The sequence below is a fragment of the Palaemon carinicauda genome, chromosome 15 (genome assembly GCF_036898095.1).
Source record: "Palaemon carinicauda isolate YSFRI2023 chromosome 15, ASM3689809v2, whole genome shotgun sequence".
NCBI classification, from domain to species: Eukaryota; Metazoa; Arthropoda; class Malacostraca; order Decapoda; family Palaemonidae; genus Palaemon; species Palaemon carinicauda.
In genome coordinates, this window is record NC_090739.1 from 135,422,952 (window position 1) to 135,442,211 (window position 19,260).

General features: G+C 40.9%; 2 protein-coding genes and 1 long non-coding RNA gene across 3 annotated transcripts in view; 1 reads left to right on the forward strand and 2 right to left on the reverse strand.

Annotated features, from left to right (window-relative positions):
* LOC137654801 (attractin-like protein 1) overlaps positions 1-18,739 on the reverse strand; it is an 89,793-nt gene extending 71,054 nt beyond the window's left edge. The window contains exons 1-8 of the mRNA XM_068388752.1: positions 18,732-18,739; positions 18,279-18,527; positions 16,530-16,658; positions 14,647-14,840; positions 7,581-7,784; positions 7,288-7,367; positions 3,104-3,413; positions 748-928 (exon numbers count right to left, since the gene is read on the reverse strand). Coding sequence (XP_068244853.1) covers positions 748-928; positions 3,104-3,413; positions 7,288-7,367; positions 7,581-7,784; positions 14,647-14,840; positions 16,530-16,658; positions 18,279-18,527; positions 18,732-18,739 — 1,355 coding nt within the window. The remainder of the gene's footprint in view (positions 1-747; positions 929-3,103; positions 3,414-7,287; positions 7,368-7,580; positions 7,785-14,646; positions 14,841-16,529; positions 16,659-18,278; positions 18,528-18,731) is intronic.
* Positions 1-19,260, reverse strand: part of LOC137654776 (uncharacterized) — a 314,879-nt gene that overhangs the window by 203,261 nt on the left and 92,358 nt on the right. The window lies entirely within an intron of this gene.
* The window catches only part of LOC137654774 (attractin-like protein 1), a 280,888-nt gene that overhangs the window by 183,050 nt on the left and 78,578 nt on the right, over positions 1-19,260 (forward strand). The gene's annotated exons all lie outside the window — the stretch shown is intronic.

Here is a 19,260-nt window from a genome sequence, read left to right on the forward strand (position 1 = left end):
CCGGTGATCATGAATTAAAGGACCCTCCCTTCCTCCCCATAGAGACCCAGTGGACCGAGGAGAAAATTGGTTCTTGTTGACAAGAAGTACCTGAGTACCTACTCGACAGATGGCGCTGTTGTTGTACACCCCCACCTGTATAGCGATCGCTGGCGTATCCCGACCGTAGGTTTTTTCTGTCGGGCAACAGAGTTGCAGCTACATGATCACCGGGTAAGTATATTCAAAAATTTATTTTACTAAGGAAAATAACATTTTAATGTGGTGTTGTGTAGGGTTTGGAATGAATTATGCAATTTGCATGTAAAATTTGACTCACAACACAAAAAAAAAATAACTTTACGAAAGACACTCCAGTCCGAATTAATTTCATGTTGTGAGGCAGTACTGTATACTCTTAAATCACTAATTTAATGTGTGTAGAGTAATTTGTATGTGTTTCATAACCAAGGTACTGTACTTATTCAATTCTAATATAGTAGCAAATTGATTTATATTTAGAAATTACAGTATTTGAATTTGAATACTGTACTGTATTTTCCAATTGTAAATAAAGCATACTCTCCTCTAAACTGCCGGAGTGCAATAGAATTTCTAGAAGTCTTACATGTGCTTTTCAATCAAAATGATATGTATATGGTACTTATCTTCAAAAGTAAAAAAATTGAGTTATCACAAGCTTACATACGAGTATTAATTTCCCCTTAAAATGTAATTCCTATTCGCACTTAACAGTATTCCACTTACCAAACGAGCTTGATAGGATCAAACGTCATAAGGTCTGATACAACTTGGCCTTGAGTTTTAATGGATTGAAACCCTCCGTGAATATAGACCAGTGATGTTACAGGATCCCACAAGGCAGTATGACCATATACGCCATGAACAACAGCTCCTCTAGTTTCTAAGGTTGTCCAAGTGCTCTGCTCTGTTGCAAGACATATAAGGAAGAGATAAGTTTCAATAACTATAACATTAAAACCTAAAACAAAGGAAAATTCTGTATATCTTTCTTAACAAACTTTTAATTACAATATTTCAAACTATGAAAAAAATATCTTCTATGGTTGATGAATTGTTTCCAACACCAGCCTTTATGTGTTAAATCACAATGAGTGCATCGGCGTAAAATAGATTCAACGGTAATAATCAGTAGCATATAATAAATAATATACTACATGTACTGTTTCATCTTTATATTTGATGGATGCTAGATGGCATTCCAACCCTTTGTCCAGCAAGTCCTCTACTCTCCACAAGTGAAAAAAGGTAAAAGTATCCTGTAAAGCATGTTGAAAGATGTAAGGGCACCCCTGAAGGAGGCGTGACCTGCGGACGATTATGCCGCCTCTGAGAAACTTACAAAAGATCTAGACCAAAATCCTTCTGTAGAAGATCTAGGACCAATCAGCGTGCATTAGAATTCCTCATTTCTATGTGTCTAATACTGAGCCACGTGAGAAATAGGTACTAGAGAGGAAACCGGCGCCATGGGGCTGGTTGAGTCAGGGCCTCATCCTGAGGTACAGGTACCGAAGTGGCGGCAGAAGCACGAAAGGATGTTACGATGCTACAACTTAACGAGCGTGAGGTTAGGTTGAGGGGGAGGGATATGGGGTGGTAAACCATCATCCCCACCTCTAGGGGGAAAAACCTTGCTTCAGAAAGCAACAAGGGTGTCTGTTTTGCAATTGGGAGGCGAGTGTGTGTGTCTGCCATGATAAGAGTAATAAGGAACCTACTGGGTTAAAAGGAGGGTTGAGGACACAGACGCTGGCTCACTCATTTCAAAGAGCTAGACTGTGCTGGCAACGAATCAAGAGAACGCTAATGAACTCCTTCGTTCACTGCGAAAGGTTAGAATGTGCTGGCGATGAATCGTAAGCACACTAGCAAGAAAACTCGAAGAGGAGTATTCTTAAGGAAGGGCAACCATTCACGATTGAGTCTTGAGGGAGCATGCTCCCTTAGCTGAGCAGGCTCAGCTCATCAACTAACCCTGGAGTATTGTCAAGCAAGGTTTACCCCTCGAGAGGGACAACATGCAGAACCTTGGGACAGTATGAGGAACTGTTGAGGAAGTAGAGGCATGGGGCACAGGGCTGGAAAGGAGGGAAACCCTTTACTCAGCATGGAAGGGGATGAACCTAAGCCAATCATAGTAGGAGTAAAAGAGGCTTCTGATCTGCACTGTGCTTCAACTCCTTCAGAAGCCAATCCTTTGAGAGGGAACCCCAAAGTCCCAAGGAAGGCTATAGCTCATGAAGAGAATCAATGGAGGACATCTCAGGGGAGGAAAGCAACACTGCACATCCCTCTTATTCATCCTCCATAGGAGACCGAACGAGCAGAGAGAGAAGGGAGTGAGTTTTGATGGAAGGAGAAAGTCTGGGAGAATCTTCTCCAACTTCTTTCATCTTCGGCAGAACCATTCCCACTAGGAGGATGACCGCTCCCGACACTCATCGCAGCCAGACTCCTCTTGCTGGAGCTCTGACAGAGCTGCATGTTGTTTATACTCAGAAAACAGTGCAGTCATCCCTGAAATGATAAAAAACAAAGTTTGAACAGTCAAATACAGAAAAACAGGGAGGCAGCGGAGCATGACTGCTTTCTCCAGAGGCTAATCACAAAGTGTTTAAGCTAGTGAATGTGCAAGCAGTTGCAGGAGTGCTCTCTCGCTACCCACTGCTTCTGGCGGTGGTTGGGTGCCACCTCAATCAAAGTTCTTATAGCCTCAATCTCCTAAGTAAAGAACGAGGGTTTGTATGTATGTTGGAACAGTTATACCGCACTTAGGAATTCTTGAGAGTTATTGACTAAGGAAGATAATAATTGCCATGAAGACGGCTAAAACACGGGAATTAAATTATAATGAACTGAAAGGTTTATAAAATGAAAAGTAAAAAGAAATTAAACTTTATGCAAATACAGGCTACCCTGTAAAAGCTCTAAATATTTGGGCACTATTTGCTCATGCTAACAGCTAAAGAATAAAGAAAGGTTTACAGCTGTCCTTTTTTTTATTCTGTCAGATAAGGTCTCTAAAAGAGGTTTATTTTGTAACAAAACAGTATTTCTTTTAAGTCACGATTCTACTCACCAAAATCATACTCCTGAACAGTGTTTAGATATCCATATCGATCTGAATGCCCAAAGAAGACGAGCATAACTTCTTTGGATTTTTGTACCACCACCGATGCGTGACCCACACAGTGGATAGGCGCACATGGACTGAGAGAGGAGCAACCTGAGGTTTCCTGACGACTCTTGGGACTCGCCTTTTCCTCTGTATTGTCGTTCTCATGGTTAGAAGAAATTTCTGACCACTCCAGTGCATGCACATCTAATCTCCATAGCTCATTTGCTATTGTGCCATCAACTTTCACACCCCCATACATATAAATTGATTCCTGAAAAAAAGGAAATCATTAAAACTTAAATCCTTAAGCTAATACATTTCATTGAATAATACAGTACTGTACTGTATCTGCTTGAGGAATTTAACATTTATGGAAAAATATGTAAGTTACTTAATTAGCAGTAATCTGGGTTAACTACTTAATACTGTAATGTTATTTATAATAAGAATAATTGTTTTTGGAAAGATTATATTGTCGACCTTGAAAAAAGATCAAATAATAAACAGTGATATTATCAATTATAATTACTTCAGCTGCTGATTCCCATCTTAATTTGTGGAACAGGAACTTACAGTCGATTAGATTTATTATTCGTGATTTAGATATTAATCTCTGGCACCATCGTTCAATTAGTTTGTTATACATGTTGTTATAGGATTTTTCATAATTCTGATCATCCTTTACATTCAGATCTTCCTGGTCAGTTCCATCCTGTTCTTAATACTAGGTATGAAGTTATTTCTAGTAGTCAGGCCCTCTCCATTATGAGGCTCAATACTACACAGTATTCTAGAAGTTTTATTCCAGCTGTTACGAAGTTGTGGAATGATCTTCTTAATCAAGCAATTGAATCAATTGAACTTCAAAATTTCAAACTTGCAGCAAATGTTTTTATGTTGAGCAGGCTGACATAAGTCTTTTTATAGTATGTACTGTATATGAAATATCTATTTTGATGATGTTACTGTTTTTTAAATATTTCCTCTCTGGGCTTTTTTTCCCTGGTGGAGCCCTTGCTTTTCCAACTAGGGTCGTAGCTTAGCTAGTAATAATTATAATATCATTATAAAGTAAAGTACTTAAAACAAACAATTTTAAGAAGGTGGATTATACCTATGCTCTTTAATTTTTTGCAACATTAATCCAAGAGACATATTGTATACACTGTATGCAAATACATGAGTATATAAACATGACATTCCGGCCTTCTTGTGAAGAGGCATGGCCAAGCATCAGTTGACACGTAAATCATTGACCTAACTAAAGTAAATACCTCTGCAAGATCAGGCATCAAATCTCTTATTATTATTATCATTATTATTATTATTATTACTACTACTACTTGGCGAGCTACATCCTTAGTTGGAAAAGCAGGATGCTATAAGCCCAGGGGTCCAAACAGGAAAAATAGCCCAGTGAGGGAAGGAAATAAGGAAAAATAAAACATTTTAAGAAGAGTACCAACATTAAAATAAATATTTCCTATATAAACTATAAAAATTTGATAAAACAAGAAGATAAGAAACAAGATGGAGCAGTGTGTCCGAGTGTACCCTCAAGCAAGATATAAGGTATAATGTACTGCACATAATTTTATTCTTACTGCATTAGGGTGTCATCAGTGAGAGATCTCCAAGTTCCACTGGATGGAGAGAGAATCTAGGGATCTATGGGTAGAGTCTCTTGGGTGGTCAGCCTTCCCTCTTCGTGGAGCTGAGTAACAGACAGGCGCAAAAAACGAGAATTCGCTAATACAGTACTTACTGCCCTATGGTGGATTAACTCCTAACCTAACAACTCACTGCCCATTGCCTACGTGCAGTTGGCTGACCTGCTAAGTACTGTAGTGCCTAATATTGTTTTTACTTTGTTTGTATCACAGTAGAAGTATTGTATTAATGATTTAACACATCAGTGAGTGCGCAGTACAAGTGCACACGTGTACTACGTACTGTACAGGGGAAGGCTACAATATAGTACAGTACATATACAGTACAGCACATAGCAATCACTAATGCTTCCACAGCAATCACTAATGCTTCCCAAGACTGACCCACTGGTTATGCCCCCCTGCACTTCCCGTGTGAAATTCAGCCCCCGTACCATTGGTACCTGACTACACAGATCTGAATAAATCTCCCTCACCTCATACTAGTACGGTATACGTAGAGGTGATCCCTTTATGTCAGATTTCCAGCAGCAAGGTGGCTTCTTGCTTTTGGAGGTACAGTATCTCCATTAAAAGTGTTGAAAGAGTCACCTTGTTCTCATCTAAGAACTCTTTGTACTCGAGTTGAAACTGCCATTTCCCCACATACTGAAGTAGCCCTTTTGGAAGGTTCAGCATTTTCCCTTTTGTAAAGATGAGACCAGTTTTCCTTGAATGCGTAGGGGTCCTTCACATTGTTCTCCTTGCAAAATTTCTTTGAGGTTGCCCCAAAATTCACCATTATCTTTTTCAGAGGTCGTCCGAACATCCAAAGGGGTGTTCAAGACAGAGGCTTTACAGGTTTACCTGATCCGTTAAAGTAAAATCGTGTCATCCCCTTCCAAAAAGAAATTTCAGAAGGCTAAAGTCATCACCGTACCTACTGACATCTCAACTCCTTGTGTTTCGACTATGTGTATTACCGTACCTCAGCTTACTTACTCAGATATTCCTGTATGAGTCAGCATGCCTGTGCGTGCTGATGTCACGGAACATTTTATCATTTCTGTGCGTGAGCATACCTCTACGCATCCTGACTGACTATGACGCCACTCTATCCCATCCCCATCAGCACCCTAAGTACCAAGACGTGCGGATGTTACCACTGATCATTTACTTCCATCAACTTCGGTTGATTGCCAAATAGCCTCTACCTCACGAGCCCAGCCTCGGACTGGACTTTATGCCTTTCTGCAATTGTCTGATTTATCAGGTACTGAACACAATCTGTCTTTCCAGAGACATCAAAGTAAAGCCAGTTGCCCCAAGTTGGGTACAAGCGGAGTGGTATCCAGACCTTTTGGACTTCTCATGGAAGTTCTGAGAGAACTTCAAAACTGGCAGAACCTACTTCATCAACCTCACGTAAGAAAGTTCCATGACTCGGTACACTGTTGTCTTTTTATGGCTGGAGGTTATCTAGGCCCTTTGAGGATATCGCCAGAAGTCTTTTGCAATGGTCCATCAAGCCAAGTGTTCAACTTTCTGCAATTGGTGTCATAGGGGGAATATCGTCCATTCAAGTCCATTACTGTATTCCCCAGAGAGAAGTCTTTTTGTCGTTCCCATGGAAAGAAAAATTTCTCTCAATCACAGTGGTAAAAGGCTGAGGGGAATCAACCTCTCCTCCTCATGGGAATTCTCTGCTCTAATCAGGAGTTTGGAACAGACGAGCTTTCCTCGAGAACTAAAAAGCGTCACTAATTTGTAAGGTTAGAAAATCATGGCCGTCATCTTCGATTACCGGAATCAATGAGGGTTCTGGAAAAGAAGGATCAGGGTTGGGAATATCGTGCATCATAAGAAGCAGCAAATCCCTCATGCTGTCCAAGGAAGATGATGAGGAAGGGGATCAATCTCTCTTGGCTTGTTTCTTACGACAGGCACAAAATTTCTCCCACTGGGAGGGTGGCCACTACAAAACTCACAAGGTGATTCATAGGAACACTGCTTACTATGGCAGTTCAGGCAAAGGGGAGGCAGATCAACCTCGACCAGCCTCGTGAAGGCACCACAAGGGTGACCTTCATGGCAGGGGCCAGTCTGCATACCACTAGCAACACAGCTCAAACACAAAACACAAATGAAAGCATTGAAAGGGTAATCTAGCGTGGAGTAGATCGTTGTGATCGCAGAGCAGATAGAGGAGATCCATCTCTTGAAGCAACCAAGAGAGAAGGGGGACTCTGACTCGTAGTAGCACGTGGTGCTGTCCAGAACTAGAGTTGCCTAGTAACCTTTTATGTAGTTACCAGCTAGGTACCTTTTTTCTTTTCTGCATAGTATTTCAAAAGTTTGTATCCTCATAGGAACAAATAGATTTTAAATTTCAAAATTTCAATGAACACACCAAATTGCATTTGATATAAACAAGAACTCCTTAGTAATGTTATTCATCATGTAATACTGTGCACATAGGCCTTACTTTACACTTACGTTATATACAACGGCTGTGTGCCCATATCTCGCACTCGGCTCTTTGATGCTTTTGGTCTCCACTGATGTCCACTTGTCTTCTGTATAAAACAATAGAAAACATGATTTTTTTTTTATCAAATATAGATTTATTTTTGTCTTATTCTAAAAGACAAAACTTCAACCATAAGATTTTCAGATGATATCAAGCATTATCCAAAGAACAAATTATCATCATTTGAATTTTATAAAGAATTTACAGTGTAGAATGCCATTTCTAATTAACAATTTTAAACAGCAGCCGAATAACTAACCTGTTAGGTTATATCTTAATAGAAAGGGTTTCACGGTGAATGAATATCCACCTATCACCCAGATTTCGTTGTTGATAAGGACAGTGGCATGTGAAGATCTTTCAAGTAAGGAAGATGAAGGACCAGGGTGTTCTAGTTCACTAGAAATATCATGGCTGACAACCTCCCACCAGCCTGCTTCTCTCACCTGGCTGCAATCAACACCTGCAAAGCAAAAGAAAAATAAGATACATATACCAAAAGCAATTTTTCAATATTAAACTTACCCGATAATCATGTAGCTGTCAACTCCGTTGCCCGACAGAATTCTACGGGAGGGATACGCCAGCTATCACTATACTAGAAGGGGGTGTACTCACAAGCGCCACCTGTGGCCAGGTACTACAGTACTTGTTGTTGACGCCACCTCACTTTTTCCTCTGTCGTGCTTCCGGCAAGACGTTCTTGGATACGCTTATGATTTTGGAGTATTGTTCACGGTTTGGTGAAGTATTTCTCTAAAATTTGCAGCTATTCGCTATACTAGAAACTTCTATATTAGCTTAGTTAGCTTTTGGAATTAATTTTATTATGGTGACGAAGAGAGTATGAACTCTCTTTCACCTTTAAATGGCCGACCCTTCCCTTAGACGGAAGTGTTGGTGTCTAAGAGAGTATAGACTCTCTTTCTTAATTTTGCTTAACAAAAGTTATAGATTTATTTTATATCTCTCCGCCTTTTATAGGCCTCTTCGATTAACTTCCTTTTATTATAAAATTATTAAAATTAATTTTTATATATTCGACCTTTCCTAATGGTAGGCGGTCTTTTCTTGTACCGAAGTTAATTAACATTGAGCCCGTCATTTCGGTTTTACCTGTTAACATATTATGCTATTTTAATGTTTTTGAAAGAATTTCTTTGATAGTCTCGTACTGTTTTCAAAGTTGAACTAACGTTTTGTTTTGTCTCTGCAGTTGTTGACGTTTCAGAACGTTCAACTTGCGCTCTATCGTTACGATAGAGAGAGAATTTTCACGGTGTCACGTTGCAGTAAGAGTAACCGTGTCTAGCGTTTTGTTCATTCTTTCTTAACTTAATGGTTTTAATTCTACAAAGGAACTTTTCATTTTGGGAAATATTTTCCTTTAACAATAATATGTTTTAACGATATATATGATTGGGCTCTTCTCTCAGGTTCTAAGTCAAGAGAGAGAGAGAGAGAGAGAGAGAGATAGAGACGGAGGGAGAAAGAGGAGGATAAACGTTTCGTTCAAGCGAGTAACGTTGTTATCGTTTTTGCTCTTCTCCCTAGTCTCTTTAGGGGAAGAAGGTAAACGTTTCTAGAGTTTTTCTTGTTCTCAAGCTTTATGCGGTGAGAGATTTTAAACGTAGTTTATTTGATCTAGTGTTTAGTCTCTTTCCAGCCACTGAATTATTTATCTTTCATTAGATTTTTCTGTTACATTGTAATTCTGTTTTCGCAATTACTAACTTTTGAGAAAGGATAGAATTGCGTGTTTCAGGTACAAACCACTTAAAGTTTCGAGTTCAGTGAAATAAGTGCAAACAGAAAATCAAAGTGATAAGTGATTAGCGCAAAGTGTGTCAGTGTTGTGCGTGAGGGTACTTCTGTGCGTGCCAGTCGTCCTCCCAGTCCGGGACCTCTTGCAAGCTCCCAAGCCCAGGGGAGAAGCAATGTCGAAGGGCAAAAGGGTTCGGCAGGCCTTGATCGGCGCACAGAAGTATCCTCGGTGGTTGCGGGCGTGTCTTAAGAGACCGTCACTCCCACCCGCAGACGATTGAGCCCTTATTTTGCTCGTCTGCAGAAGAAATTTCGGGGAGAAAACGCTGGTCTCAGGTCTCAAGACCTCTTAAACGTAAAGTCCAGACCTATGCCAGACGTACGAAGTTAGAGTTCAACAACCCGGATGCAGTCATTGGGTTAGCTCTGACTCTCCTCAGTCTCAGGTGACTCCACTCCGCCTAAGAGGAGTAAGGTTCTGCCACAACAGATCTCTGCTGTTAAGGCTTTACCTCAGCAGACCTTAGTGTCTGCCGACCCCAAGTTGACTCTACTGCAGTCCATGCAGTCACAACTTGCGGTCTTGATGCGTGAGTGTCAGGCTGAGAAGGTTACACCTCCTCCTGCGATCGCTCCGCCTGACCGCAGTACTGCCTGCCAGGCGTACGATGTTGAGGCTCCTCAGGATACCTTACCACGTTCTGAGTTTACTGTTTCCAGTGGTGTGCAGCTCCCTCCGCCTTCCTTAAGGCAACCTCAGCAATGGGAACAGGAAGCTTATACCTTACTTCCTCCGCTTCCACTTGCAGTTCCACCAGTGAGGCAACACTCTCTTGAGGTACAACAACCTCTCCCATCCATGAGTCAGTCTCCTCAGCTCTCGCTGCAGCGAGCTCAACCCTCCTCAAGGCAAGCACAACACCTTAGCCTTGCGCCTCAGGAACCTCAACTCGCGAGACAATTACTGTGTTCTGCGCAGCCACTACCTCATCGCTCACAGCTCACACCTCAGGAACCTCAACTCGTTCCTCAGGAACTTGCTACTGCGCATCCGCCAACCACTCAGCAAGCGCAACCCTTGAGGCAGCAACCTCATGCTATGAGTCAGCCACCTCAACGCATGCATCTGCCACTTTCTCCTCAACTTGAGAAATAACAAATGACAATAATAACACCTCATTACTTTCATAACTTGCATTTGTAATCATATACATGTATGCCTACACAAACATTATGATAATGGAGGTTATTTGTCTTACTTATATAAAAATATATATGTATTCCTTGCAATATATTTTTAACAATATCGCAAAATATGGCAAAATATCTTCAAAACAAAAATGAATTATGAGTTATGAATGTAAGGTAAATATTATGTTGATATTAAAACCCCATGCAAGCATGCATGAAGCACTCTAGCACTGGTCATGGAATTTCTGAGAAATGTTAAATGCCATGCAACACGCTCTGCTTACCTTACAGCATGCTCTACATACAGCATGCTCTGCATACAGCATGCTCTGCATACAGCATGCTCTGCATACAACATGCTCTGCATACAGCATGCTCTGCATTCAGCATGCTCTGCATACAACATGCTCTACATACAGCATGCTCTGCATACAACATTCTCTGCATACAGCATGCTCTGCATACAACATGCTCTGCATACAGCATGCTCTGCATACAACATGCTCTACATACAGCATGCTCTGCATACAGCATGCTCTGCATACAACATGCTCTGCATACCTTACCGCATGCTTCTCAGTCATACATCTTTGGTTGTTGCCAACTCACTAGACTGTCAAGCAGTTTCATAATGTTGCCTTCTAGTCTGCTGCTTTTGCACCATTGAAACCCTCACTGAGAGAACTTAACTTTTCTCGGATATGGTCCCTGTAGATGAGAAAGTGCTTTTCTCCCTCCTTCTGATATTCCCTTGAGGACTCTGTCATTTGGAGAGGAGCCTTTAGCTGCGTAGCCTCCTATGGACTTTTATTTAAGCATAACATGCTTCCAGGGAAGGTAATGGTTCCACTTCAGTCACTAACCCCGTCTGTTACCACACCTGCTCCCATAGACCTTGAGCTGTGTTGCAAGACATACAGTCCAAGCTTAGTCCTTGTTAAAGGATTTTTTGTTTACGGAGTCAGTGTGTCACTGGGAAGACGTTCAACAACCAGCAGAAGTGACTTGTTGTGACGCAGTGCGGCAACCTCAGCAACCCGATAAGGAGTTGTCTGTACGACCCAGACAGTCTAGACAGCTTCGGGTTGTCACTGTACTTCCTCGCTTCCCCATGGTTGACAGTTCACAGACTGTGCAGCAGTACCATGATCTTGTGTCCGGCTCCGTCAGACGACTGGCTTTTAAGAGCCCCCACAAGTCGTCGCTGTCTGGAGATTCTCAGATGGACTATGGATCTGACCAAGGAACTGGGCCTCCTGGTCAATTTTGAGGAGTCTCAGCTCATCCCATCCCAGACCATTGTCTCCCTGGGTATGGATCTTCAGAGTCGAGCTTTTCGGGCTTTTCCGTCGGCCCCAAGGATCTTCCAAGCCCTAGAATGCATCCAGAGCATGCTGAGAAGGAACCGATGCTCAGTCAGGTAGTGGATGAGTCTAACAGGGACACTTTCATCGCTGGCCCTGTTCATCGTGTTAGGGAGAATCCACCTCCCCCCCTTCAGTATCATCTAGCTGCTCACTGGATAAAGGACATGACGCTAGAGACGGTCTCAGTTCCTGTTTCCGAAGAGAGGAGGTCTTCTCTCGCGTGTTGTAAGAACAGCTTTCTTCTCAAGGAAGTCTACCTTTGGCTGTTCAGAAACCCGACCGCCGTCTCCTCTCGGACACATCAGACACGGGCTGGGGTGCGACTTTGGACGGACAGGAATGATCGAGAACATGGAATCAGGAGCAAAGGACACTTCACATCAATTGCAGGAGTTGTTGGCGGTTCTTCTGGCCTTGATAAACTTCAAGTCCCTCCAGCTTAACAAAGTGGTGGAGGTGGACTCTGACAACACCACAGCCCTGGCTTACACCTTCAAGCAGGGAGGGACTCTTTCGTGAAGTTGTTCTAGATCGCAAGGGACCTCCTCATCTGGTCTAAAGATCGAAAGCTCACGCTGGTAACGAGGTTCATTCAGGGCGGTATGAATGTCATGGCAGATCACCTCAGCCGGAAGGGTCAGGTCATCTCCACAGAGTGGACCCTTCACAAGAATGTTTGCAGCAGACTTTGGGCCCTGTGGGGTCAGCCAACCATAGATCTGTTCGCTACCTCGATAACCTAGAGACTCCTATTGTATTGTTCTCCGATTCCAGACCCAGCAGCAGTTCACGTGGATGCTTTTCTGCTGGATTGGTTCCATCTCGACCTGTATGCATTCCCGCCGTTCAAGATTGTCAACAGGGTACTTCAGAAGTTCTCCTCTCGCAAAGGGACACGGCTGACGTTGGTTGGCTCCGTTCTGGCCCGCGAGAGAATGGTTCTTAGAGGTACTGCAATGGCTGGTCGACATTCCCAGGACTCTTCCTCTAGGAGTGAACCTTCTACGTCTACCTCACGTAAAGAAGGTACACCCGAACCTCCACGCTCTTCGTCTGACTGCCTTCATACTTTCGAAAGACTCTCAAGAGCTAGGGGCTTTTCGAAGGAGGCAGCCAGAGCGATTGCCAAAGCAAGGAGAACATCCACTCTCAGAATCTATCAGTCTCAAAGGGAAGTCTTCCGTAGCTGGTACAAGACCAATGCAGTTTCCTCAACCAGTACCACTGTAACCCAGATTGCTGACTTCCTGTTATATCTAAGGAAAGTAAGATCCCTTTCAGCTCCTACGATCAAGGGTTACAGAAGTATGTTGGCAGCGGTTTTCCGCCACAGAGGCTTGGATCTTTCCACCAACAAAGATCTACAGGACCTCCCTAGGTCTTTTGAGACCTCAAAGGAACGTCGGTTGTCCACTCCAGGCTGGAATCTAGACGTGGTCCTAAGGTTCCTTGTGTCATCAAGATTTGAACCTCTCCAATCAGCCTCTTTTTAGGACCTCACATTAAAAACTCTTTTCCTCGTGTGCTTGACAACAGCTAAAAGAGTAAGTGAGATCCACGCCTTCAGCAGGATCATTGTTTTCACATCTGAAACGGCTACATGTTCCTTGCAGCTCGGTTTTTGCTAAACGAGCTTCCTTCACGTCCTTGGCCTAAGTCGTTCGAGATCCCAAGCCTGTCCAACTTGGTGGGGAATGAACTGGAGAGAGTACTTTGCCCAGTTAGAGCTCTTAGGTACTATCTAAAAAGGTCTTAACCTTTACAAGGACAATCAGAAGCCTTATAGTGTGCTATCAAGAAACCTTCTTTTCCAAGTTCTAAGAACTCAGTTTCTTACTATTCAGGCTTCTGATTAGAGAAACACATTCTCATCTGAAGGAAGAAGACCTTGCTTTGCTGAAGGTAAGGACACATGAAGTGGGAGCTGTGGCTACTTCAGTGGCCTTCAAACAGAGCCATTCTCTGCAGAGTGTTATGGATGCAACCTATTGGAGAAGCAAGTCAGTGTTCGCATCATTCTATCTCAAAGATGTCCAGTCTCTTTACGAGTACTGCTACACCCTGGGACCATTCGTAGCAACGAATGCAGTAGTAGGCGAGGGCTCAGCCACTACATTCCCATAATCCCATAACCTTTTAACCTTTCTCTTGAATACTTTTTATGGGTTGTACGGTCGGCTAAGAAGCCTTCCACATCCTTGTTGATTTGGCGGGTGGTCAATTCTTTCTTGAGAAGCGCCGAGGTTAAAGGTTGTGATGAGGTCCTTTAGTATGGGTTGCAGCCCTGTATACTTTAGCACCTTTGAGTTGATTCAGCCTTCCAAGAGGAACGCTGCGCTCAGTAAGGAAGACGATCTTATTAAAGGCAGAGTAACGGTTCAAGTCGACTTCCTTACCAGGTACTTATTATTTCATTGTTATTGTGGATAACTGATTATATGAAATACGGGATACTTAGCTATCCTTTAGTCTTGTACACTGGTTTTTCACCCACCCCCCTGGGTGTGAATCAGCTACATGATTATCGGGTAAGTTTAATATTGAAAAATGTTATTTTCATTAGTAAAATAAATTTTTGAATATACTTACCCGATAATCATGATTTAATTGACCCACCCTTCCTCCCCATAGAGAACCAGTGGACCGAGGAAAAAGTGAGGTGGCGTCAACAACAAGTACTGTAGTACCTGGCCACGGGTGGCGCTTGTGAGTACACCCCCTTCTAGTATAGTGATAGCTGGCGTATCCCTCCCGTAGAATTCTGTCGGGCAACGGAGTTGACTGCTACATGATTATCGGGTAAGTATATTCAAAAATTTATTTTACTAATGAAAATAAAATTTTTAACAACATTATTGTAAATACATTTAGGCATAAATACAATTGTGTAAATATATTTCCCCCCCCCAAAAAAAAAAAATTGATCCCCGTGAGAAAAATGTTTTAAATCCTAGAATAAAATAATTGCATAGTTACATTTGAAAAACTACCATTGAAACTCACCTTTATATCCTTCATAACACTGACAACTGTGTTGTTCTATATCGCAGTGGCCGTGTCCCGAACATTCTCCGGGGCACCGAGGAACTGAGCATGCCGGACCTCCCCAGCCAGCATCGCAGGTACAAACACCGTCAGTGCATACTCCTTTACTGGAGCATACCTCTTCTGCTACAGTACTAGGACAACCGTCAATCCTGTCGCAAAAAAAGAAAAACACTAGGGTTGTGTTGGCCTGTTGGTAACGTCTCTGCTTGGTGATCGCCAGACTGGGGTTTGAGTCTCGCTCAAACTCTTTAGTTCCTTTGGTTGCTGCAACCTCACCATTCTTGTGAGCTAAGGATAGTTTGGGGTAGCCTATAGGTCTACCTGCTGAGTCATTAGCAGCCATGCCTGGGCCCTCCCTGATCCTAGCTGGGGTGGAGAGGGGTCTTGGGCACTGATCATATGTATATATGTTTAGTCTCTAGGGCATTATCTTGCTTGATAGGGCAATGTCAGTGTCCCTTAACTCTGCCATTCATGAACGGCCTTTAAACCATTAGTGATGTCGAAATCCTTATCTTCCGTAAGTTTATATAATTTCTGAAAAAATTGAATTGCGGGGCAAAATTAACTGTCTACATGCCATTGTTCAGTCGAGTTATGTGTACCCAAATTTGGAAAAATTATATCTCCAATTTGAAGAGGAGATCATAAAAATAAAGACTAGCATTACAGCATTTTGTGCATCTGAAAAATTAAGATTAAAAGTGTTCCAAATTATGTATATATTATGCCTGATATTAAGTCCAACTATATGAAACCCTATTTGGCCATCTTTAGAGAGATGTACAACCAATAATGAAATTCCTATGGCACCTCTAGGTTATTACTATTTAAGAGGAAAAGATTTTACCTGGCCAATTTAAGCTGAAATCTTATAGAGCTGTCCAAAAGGCACCTACAGGACCCGTGCCCAAAAAGACTAAAACATTCTCGTAGTTAGTCTCCTCTGCATCAGCAAAAACATATTTTAACAGTAATATTATCCTCAATATCCAGTATTTCATAAATATTCTAAGGTAAATTTTTGGGGACAAAAATTAGAAGGTAAATATAAAAAAATGTTGGCAGATTCTTCTTCATTTTCAGTTGATCTCTCGGCGTCAATGACCTTGGATGTCAGGATGCCAGAAAACCTCAAATCAATCAATCAATCAATTGATCTCTTTGAATATTTTTTTTCGTTTTTTGTTAAAATATGTAATTTACAGCTTTTTTTTTACTTTTACATTTTTTCCTTTTTATTTTCACTTAATGCCCTACAGCTGTTGCACTCGGTACATATATAATCCAATGAAAGAAATTACATACGAAATGACATTAACTTTTTAGGCAAATACCATACTACATTAATATGAAACTATCAGAATTTTTTATTGGTTTAAAATATGGACAATCTATTCTGTGGGAGCTTATTTTACAAATCCATAGTAACTATTTAGGGTGGTTTCAAATCAATGCTGTCTTAGAGACTACATATTGAATACAGTAATCCCCCAGCTATCGTGAGTGTTACATTTCAAATACCCCACAATAGCTAAAATATCATGAAGTAGTTTCCAAAGTCTATGGTATATTTTATCATCATTTTTATAATTTTTCATATCATCTGTATAAATCTTATTTTTTAGATTTCCAAAAAAATTATTTAAAAAAAGATTATTAAAAATAGAAACTTACCTGCCCCTCAGAAACACGCAATGTAAAGAGGAGTCCGTAATATAGATTCACATATCTATAAATTCACAATGTACTTAAGGAGCTAAATGTGAACCTCAATATGTCAAAGGATTACTGTAATATGTAGGTAATTCCCATGCATAAACTGTTTCTAGTCTTACCTATAAGAAATTGAGAATCCCGAGAGGTTATTTGTAGCATCGGAATAAAAATACAGTAGCGCGAAGCCCGAAGACGTTACCACCTCTGGTATGTGGGTGACACGGTAATCATCTTGAGCCACCATCCCACTGGTAGGAAACAAGAAACAAAACAAATATAATCTTTAAAGATAGATAAAACTTTCAAGCTCCTTCATTCTACCTTAGACTATAGTATACACTATGGTTGTAGAAGAGATCGCGAGCAAAATATGCCCCCTTGTGATGTCTTAGCACTCGTGCTATCTCCTGAGTTAACAGCGGTCACAGTATAAGTTAGTATTGATTGAAATTTGTAAGAGGATGTATTATGACCGCTGCTAATGTGGGAGACAATGGGATTGGTTATGGCGTCATCAGAGGGCGGGCCTTATTTCGCCCGAACTTTGCAACTATAGTACAACATTAGAAATTTGAAAAGAAACAAAATTACTTGTACTGTATTCTCTCACGACGGCTTTGCATCTTTTTTGGGAGGCCAGAATATTACAGCACAGTAATACTCTACCCTTCGTTCTTAATTGGATTCCAAAGACCCAACATAAGGCCATATTCAATCTTGGGAAGATTTTATCCTCATACAGTAACCCAACTTATATTTCCTAGACACATACTTATTTCCTAGACACATACTTATTTCCTAGACACATACTGTACACAAAAAAGTATTCAATACCCTGCTATCATTTTAGAAAAGCTCCAACACTCAAAACTCAAGCTTCCAGGTATAATTTAGAGTACTTTACTGTTCAGCACTTTTTATTTTATGACATAGAAACTGAAGCTAGGTCTGGAAATTTGAAGTAACGTTGATTTCATTTGTGTACCTAATACTTAAAAGATGAGCTTGAGAGAACAGAGATGAGGATGCTGAGGTGGGTTATGGGAATATCGATGCTTCAAAGATTTGAAAATTATGATCAGATGTCACGTTTAGATAGTGTGGGCACATGCAGAGGATAGATGAAGAGGAAGGGGTTAGGAGGTCTTGGGAGGACCTGTGGGGGATTAAATTGTGAGGGAGGTAGAGAATTTGATGACTAGAGGTTTGATGAAAGAGGATGCCTTTAATAGAAGCCATGGGAGGGGGCGCATGAAGCAGTAACGGTTGGGAAGAAGGAGACTTAAATCTAGCAATATGAAGTTGAAACTGATGTAAAGCGAGGTGTGGCTGTATGTCTCTTGTTTACAATCTATCATGTCTCTCAGCAATTTGAACCCAAATTTTGGACATATTGTAAGTTTAAATTGCCTCTTAAATATAATTGAATGATGAGTAAGAAAACCTGCAAATCTGAAAAAGCCATACATATAAGGTAAAATTATCCTTTAGTTTAGACATACCCCTAACATAAACCATTTCAATTAGTGTTCAACAGTTTGAAACATGTGCAGTTATATAATGTATTTCAGCATTCATCATCGTCATCATTTCCTACGCCTATCAATGCAAAGGGGCTTGATTAGATTTTGCCAGTCGTCTCTATATTGAGTTTTTAAATCGATACTTCTTCATTCATCATCTCCTACTTCACGCTTTATAGCCCTCGGTCACGTTCGCCTGGGTCTTGCAACTCTTCTAGTGCTGTGTGGAGATCAGTTGAAAGGTCAAAGTTGAATACAATACAATATCAAAATCAATTTATGATAAACAAATGATTTTCAGGTTGTATTTTACTCTGTTAAACTGAGAAATTGCAAAAATTTTACCTGTAAACAGCGATAAGCGGATCATAAATACTGTCGCCATCGTAAACATATAAATGGTCCCACGAGCACTCCGTGGCGAAATGATCCAAGTGAAGATGAATAGATGTGTTAGCTTTCCCAGCATCTATTAACCAGCCACAATGACTATCTGTAGAGTAGTTCCCACTTCCATCTGTTATGGTGCCTGAATTGGCAAACAACCTGTGAATAGGAAAACAAAAGAAAAAAATCAGGGGGATTTTTTGAATGCTGAAAAAGTTTACACAACATATAAGCTATGTAGTTCTTAAAAACCCTCATCATATTAAAAATAGAAAAATAAAAGATGAGCAATTCGCTAAAGAGATCATTTGTCAGTGTTTTTGGCACCATTCTTAAATCACATAAATTGACACTTTCTCAACTTGAAACTATCAAGTCTGACTGCCTCCAAAATGTGAGTGTAGACCCTACCTCGGCATCTTATTTCTCAAAACCAGCTTGCCTTTCCCAGAATCAATTTAGACCGTAGGCATATTTCAAGTCTTTGATAACCTTGTGCGAAATTGAGGTTGAAATTCGGTCAACCTTTTTCTCGACCTTGACCTTTGACTTAGGACTTTCAAAATTGAATCACTTCTACATCTCAACAAATAATCTCTTAAAGTTTCGCTACTGTATGAGTAAAATTGGCCACGAATTTGTTCACCAACTAACAAACGGACAATCAGGGCCAAAAACATAACCTCCTCCCAACTTCGTAGGCGGAGGTAAAAAATGGGAAAGATAATACTACTGGTGAAACAATAGTCTATTTTTATAAAAAAAAAATAATCAAACAAATTTTTATGTTCATGCAAACTAGTACAGCATAAATATTTACAAATCTTAATAACAGTTTGCCTTTTTCCTACTTATGTAAATCCCTTTTTCATACAGGAGATCACTTTGGCGTGAAGGTAGCCACCAGCAGTTTTTTTTATTAAAGTTTTAAGATGGCAGA